The sequence below is a fragment of the Primulina huaijiensis genome, unplaced genomic scaffold, assembly GCF_012295235.1.
Source record: "Primulina huaijiensis isolate GDHJ02 unplaced genomic scaffold, ASM1229523v2 scaffold39465, whole genome shotgun sequence".
Taxonomy (NCBI): Eukaryota; Viridiplantae; Streptophyta; class Magnoliopsida; order Lamiales; family Gesneriaceae; genus Primulina; species Primulina huaijiensis.
In genome coordinates this window covers 1-6569 of record NW_027359287.1, presented here as the reverse complement: position 1 = coordinate 6569, position 6569 = coordinate 1, and the positions used below count along the sequence as shown (strand labels likewise).

At 31.7% G+C, this 6569-nt stretch overlaps 1 protein-coding gene across 1 annotated transcript; it reads left to right on the top strand.

Annotated features, from left to right (window-relative positions):
* The first annotated feature begins 115 nt into the window (after nucleotides 1–115).
* Nucleotides 116–4787, top strand: LOC140969023 (ubiquitin-conjugating enzyme E2 2-like). The gene is made up of 6 exons (XM_073430240.1): nucleotides 116–211; nucleotides 725–855; nucleotides 1938–1963; nucleotides 2860–2949; nucleotides 3033–3121; nucleotides 4459–4787. The coding sequence occupies exons 2-6, from the start codon at nucleotides 731–733 to the stop codon at nucleotides 4585–4587; spliced, it is 459 nt and encodes a 152-aa protein (XP_073286341.1). The 5' UTR covers nucleotides 116–211; nucleotides 725–730; the 3' UTR covers nucleotides 4588–4787.
* Nucleotides 4788–6569: the final 1782 nt, after the last annotated feature.

Below are 6569 nucleotides of genomic sequence, written 5' to 3'. Positions count from 1 at the left end.
ATACTTAATTTACTAAACAAATTATTCAAAAAATAATAATTTGTATTTGATTTGACAATAATTTAATTTGATTGGCTCACTTAAGTCAAAATCAAACACGTAATATTGGATTTAAGGATATAAATATAGACAACACGAAACTCGATCTTCTCGCCTTCCATTTTCTACACTTCTGCAGCTCAAACCCTCGCTTTAATCCACTCCTTAAAAGGTAAATTATCCATTTCTTTTTGTTTGTTATGCTCACGCATAGATAGTTATGGCGTTTATGCTAATGATGATAGTAGTTTATTGGAAGCAGATCTTATGAACAAAGAAATCATTGGGAATTTTGATTGTGATGGGAAGCAAAACCCTTCAATTATTTTTTGTTTTTATCTTGTTTGTTCTTGTGTTGTTTCCTTCTTGGTGTGTTGGAATTCGGGGTTTCGTGAAAATCATATGAATAATGTATGTGGTGTGGTTACCTTGTTTCTCCTGGAAATTTCCAGAATCTCTTCTTGTGATGTAATAATTAGCTACAGATTTCGGTTTCTACTTGTAGTGAATTCTTGGTTTATGAGTTGAGCTATGCCTTTTGGATTGAGTTGATTTTGAATTGCAAAAAAAATTATTGGAAAGAGGATAGAATGTTTGTTTTTGTTGTTACCTTCCTTTTTTAGTTAATAAGTCGTCTGATCTCTTATTTTTGCTGAATAAAATGTTGAATATATGTTATCTTTAGTTTAAAATGTCGACGCCGGCTAGGAAGAGGCTGATGAGGGACTTCAAGAGGTCGCAGCAGGACCCGCCAGCAGGAATTAGTGGTGCACCACAGGACAATAATATCATGCTCTGGAACGCAGTTATATTTGGGTGAGCTCTTGCTTTTCTGTACGTTAGGTTACCCCATGGTTTGCCGTAACAGTCGCTATGATGGTCACGGGTTTTTTTAACAAATGATAATAATAAATTTGAAACTTTGAAAAATATTTAATGAAAAAGAAAAGGAAAACTTGGGAAAAAGAAAAAAAAAATGTTCCACAGGACCACAACCGCCAAAAATCAGCGATATTCCATAAAAACAGTGTTATGGTAGCACACCTGCTTCAGCCTGAAATTTTGTCGTGGTAGCTACCGTTACCGTTCTGGAACGACTATTCCAGGGCTGTGACCACGACCACGAACCATGTTTACCGCGATCCAGATGTTAGTTTCTTGGTTGGTTGAATCAATCTTACTCTTGAAGTTGGGAAAGTCGACTTAAACCCGGAGTGTGCTAATTAAGATGCTTTGCCATCTCATGGCAATAAGGGGTTTAATTAAAAAAAGGAAAACTTGGATAAAATAAAAAATTATTCCGCAACAGCCAAGAATCGGCCATTCCATTCCACCACGGTCGAATATCGACGATATTCCGTAAAAACAGTGTTATAGTAAAACACATGTTTCAGCCTGAAACTTTGTCTAGTAGATACCGTTGCGTTCTGGAACGACAATTCTGGGGCGGGGGCCGGGAGCGTGAACCATGTTTTCCGTGATACTGATCCAATCTTACTCTTCAAGTTGGGAAAAATCCACTTAAACCCGGAGGGGTGAAGCTTTGCCATCTCATGGCAGTAAGGGGTTTACGAGGTATTTTGAGTGCTGCGTGAATCTTAAGCTTTGTCTTGGAAACCAATTTACAAGTACTTATGACAACCTTGTATACATAATAAAATAAAACTCCCGGCAGAATAAGAAGAAAACAAAGAGAGAAAAGTAGGGAGAATTGGTATTGCTGCATCTTGAAATCCTAATTGCCATAATTCTGAGAATGTAAGTTAAAAGTCGATGGCTGTAAGACAAGTCAGAAGCGACTGGCTAGCAGGGATTTTTCAGTTTAACTTTTATTTCATTATTTTTGAAGTATAGTTGCATGATAAATTATGTTGTTTCTTTTTCTCATGTGGTTGCAGTCCTGATGACACACCTTGGGATGGAGGTGAGTCATTTTCATGATTGGACATTTTTGGAAATTCATTTTTTTTTGTTGCATACAATGTTGATGTATTTCTCATTTGTTTGCCTATGTTTATTTACTTGGTCTGATAAAGGCAGAAAATGTTGCTGATTGTGACATTTTTAAGTTGCTTTTCTGGTGTGTTTGTTTTTATAAAACATATTCAAGAAGCTCCCACTTATTAAATCCTGGTAAAAATTTGGGATGATTACTAATCCATAATCTAGTTCTCATTGGCTCATCTTGTAAATCAATGTTGCAGTGTTTATTTTCACACTTGTAATATGTACTGTATGACAAATTTTTTAGGTCCATCAAAAAGAATTTATCTTCATTGGACATAACACACCCAACACTAGATTACGATGGTAATGTGATATGCCCCATTCTTCGTTCTGAAATTCGGTGGTGCTAACATTTCAATAGAATAGAGTTAGTTCTAATGCCAAGGATGCTTGAATGTTCTTCTAGAATCAAATCTATTCTTCCCAAAAGAATTTTTTGATGGATCAATTAAAAATAATATTGAGATAAAGCTTGTTTATATTGTGCTTCTATTAATTTGTTATAGGACCATAGTTTTGTTTCAAAGTGTCTCCAGGTCTTCATGCATTTTGTTCTTTACGAATTGAGAGTTCAGAGCTGCCTTCTCCTTGATAAAGTTGTGGTCCCTGTTAAATGTGTTTTGAGCTTAAACCCCTTTGATAATTCTGCCAACATGCAAATAAACACTTGAATTAATAAAGAATGGGTAACAAATTAGAAAAGGAAATAAAAGTTAATATTCTCGTTTGGCAAATGTAATTTCACAAAATCTTTTGCACTTATTATTGTCATTATATACAGAACTACTAATGGTCATGCTTTGATTGTCATAGGAACGTTCAAGTTGACACTTCAGTTCACGGAAGACTATCCTAACAAACCACCAACAGTTCGATTTGTTTCTCGGATGTTCCACCCTAATAGTAAGATGCTTCCCTTGATCAGATTTTGATTTGTTTGCTTAATCTTGAGCTCAAATTCGCGATTATACTTTTTTTCTTATCAGTTTATGCAGATGGAAGTATATGCTTGGACATCCTTCAAAATCAGTGGAGTCCCATCTATGATGTTGCAGCTATACTTACCTCTATCCAGGTACCTTCTGTTTATTGAATTATGCTCGTGACATCATTTTTCTGAAGTCTGTGCTGATTGCTAACTACAATGACCAAAGGTAGATAGTAGGCTACTGATAGGTAGCAATTAGAAAGGCATTTTGTGTTGCTTGATTTTATATCAAAGGAACATTGCACTTATTATGCAATAACAGGAGTTAATGTTTGTACATGTAATTTGTTGATAGTTCAAAAATCTTTTTTCGAACTCTATGATGAAACAATGGTGTGTTTGGTTTCATTTTTCTCCCTACTTAAGTTTTGAAATTTGAGCAACCATTGCTGAGAGAGTTAAAACCTGTGTTCATTGGTGTTTATTATTAACCTAAGGATGTGCAAAAGGTTGAATGATTTGGTATAGAATGAGAATTGATAATTCTTTGCCCTCATTATCTTCTAGAAGTTAAAAAACTTATCATGCAAATATTTGCCATTTCCTTGTCAAATTTTCTCTTAAATCATGTTAGATTGTATCTAATGGCTAAATGTTTCATAAGTCCATGGAAATTATAGACCCTTTGGATGTTATGAACTTGTTAAACACATTTGGTAATTACATGGTCATTTGACTTGCAATAACTGAGGTGTTCTTCTTACATAACCGAAACTGTCATGATGCCATTGCTCAAATCAAATTTAATCTTGTTGGTGGGCCTTTTTTAACTTGCCTGAGGTCATGCCATCATATTTAGGCGTGCTGTGGTGCTACTCTCGTTGTTCGTACTGTTTCACAATCAAAACTTTGTGAAATTAGTAAGCTATATCGAATTGAAACTTATGACCTGTGGTGGTGATACAAGTACATGAAATATCTTTAATAAATTTCATGGAATAACTTTTTTGGAGTGATTTTCAACTTGTACTATAATTTCTGTAATTTTACTGCTGTCAGCCAAATCCTATGTGAAAACAGTCCAAATGATAATTGTCAATTGAAACAGTAGCACCTTATTGTATCCCCCGTGTATGGTAGAAGTAGCATACATTGCTGTCACATGTCAAGTCTTTAAAGTAAAAGAGTCTTACCGAAGCATGCCTGGATCACTAGAGACCGTAGATCGCAGCTTTTAGCTTTCCATGTGAGTGTATATTAAGACCATGAAGGTTTTTTTTTACATCGACCCATGATTAAAGCAAATGAAATATTGGATCCTCTATAAATTGCAATACTCACAGGATAGCATAAACCTTGTAGTGCACAATTAGCTGATGTCTGGGCTCACCTAAAAATTTTCCATCATTTTGTACTTTTCACTCTCATATTAATATCAGTTGTTAAAAACAATCTTTACTTATCCCACCTGGTTTTTGTTTCAGTCATTGTTATGCGATCCGAATCCCAATTCTCCTGCGAATTCTGAAGCTGCTCGAATGTTCAGTGAGAACAAGCGAGAATATAATCGGCGAGTAAGGGACATTGTGGAGCAAAGCTGGACGGCCGATTAATATTCAGGCACATGGAAGACTACTGAACTGAAAATCGAAATTGCTCGTGTTTCTGTCACGTTGAACTGTTTGACAAATTCATCCTGTAAGCCACGTTTAGCATTACACCATGTAAAATAGATTTCAGTTTGTGCGTTGGTTTTCTTTGGATTTGTATTGGATACTTGTTGCAGAGAGTGTTACTTGACTACATACTTCAATTACTGGTAAATTTATGTGATTGTTGGCTTGTGAAATTTTTTCTAATTGTAAGATGATGGAACTATATATGTTATAGTAGTTAAAATTATAGTTTATTAATTTTTGTGTTAAAATATATTATTTTATAAAATAAATTTTTGGTTTGATAAATATATGTCCAACAAATTAGGAATTCTTATAATCGATTTGGTTTATCATTTTTGTCATGAGGTCTAAAAATATAAATTTCAAGTTTTATATATGTTCAACAAACAAGATGGTGAATTTTATTATATTTTTTTAACCTGTCAATTTTATTATATTTAGTTGCAGGATTAATATTGTTATTCATTATTCGGTGCATTAAATGGGTTTTTTTTTAAAAAAATATTATAAATTATTAAAATCATTATAAAAATGTTGCAAGTACAAAAGTTTTATAAAAGTAGTACAATCTGTGTAATGCTGCACCAAATTCTTAATTTTTTTTAAAAAAAAATTAAAAAAGGAGAGCTCACGGATTCAGAATCCGTGGCAGTCCGTGACCTTTTGCCACGGAATCAGAATCTGTGGCAGTCTCTGCCGCGGATTCTAAATCCGTGGCAGAATGTCACGGATTTGCCACGGATTTTGAATCCGTGGCACACCCCGCACACCCCCCGGGTGACTTCCTCTTCTTTAAATGAGTTGCGCACCTCCTCATTTTCAATCACTGATCGAGCATTTCTTCCTTTCCCCTTAGGAGCATTTTTCTTTCGAGCATCGACCACGTCTCTTTCCGACACCAGTCTTCAGAATTTTCCATTTATTCATTAACATAAGTCTTCGACATTTTTTCAAAATATTAAGAGATAACGATATTTTTTTTGTTTATTATATGTATTATTGTTCGTTAATTATAGTAGTTTTAAATAATAACAATAGTTATAATATTAATTGTATTATTGAAATTATAATACTATAATTTAGAATTTTTGCATCACCGAGCACTTTATGAACGATAGTAATTTTAAGTAATAATAATAACTATACTTAATTTGATTACAATAATTATAATATTATTTGTATTATTGGAATTAGTTATAATATTAATTGTATAATAATAACTATATAATTATAATATTGGAATAATTATAATATTAATTGTATAATATTAATTGTATAATTGTATAATAATGAACGCACGTAATAATTTTAATAGTAATTTTATTATCGGTTTAATTATAATAATACTTGTGTAATAATAACTATACTTAATTTAATTATAATAAATGTATACGTTTTGTATTATTGGAATAATTATAATATTAATTGTATAATAGTATAATGATGAACGCATCACGTAATAATTATAATAGTAATTGTATTATTAGAATAATTATAATATTAATTGTATAATAATAACTANATATTAATTGTATAATAATAACTAAATTTAATTTAATTACAATAATTGTATACGTTTTATAACTATTATTAATTTATTTATTATAATAAATAACTATTATTAATGTATACGTTTTATAACTATTACTATACTTAATAATTACATGTTATAATAAATAACTATTTTGTAACTATTATAATTACATGTTATAATAAATAACTATTACTAATGTATACATTTTATAACTATTACTATACTTAATAATAACTATTAATAATGTATGTATTATAATTACATGTTACGTTTTATGATGTATTATTGATTTTTAAAAGAAATTATTTAATTTATAATAATTAGTTTTATTATCAATTTATCATCAACATATACGTTTTATTTTTTCGAGCCGGAAATTGCA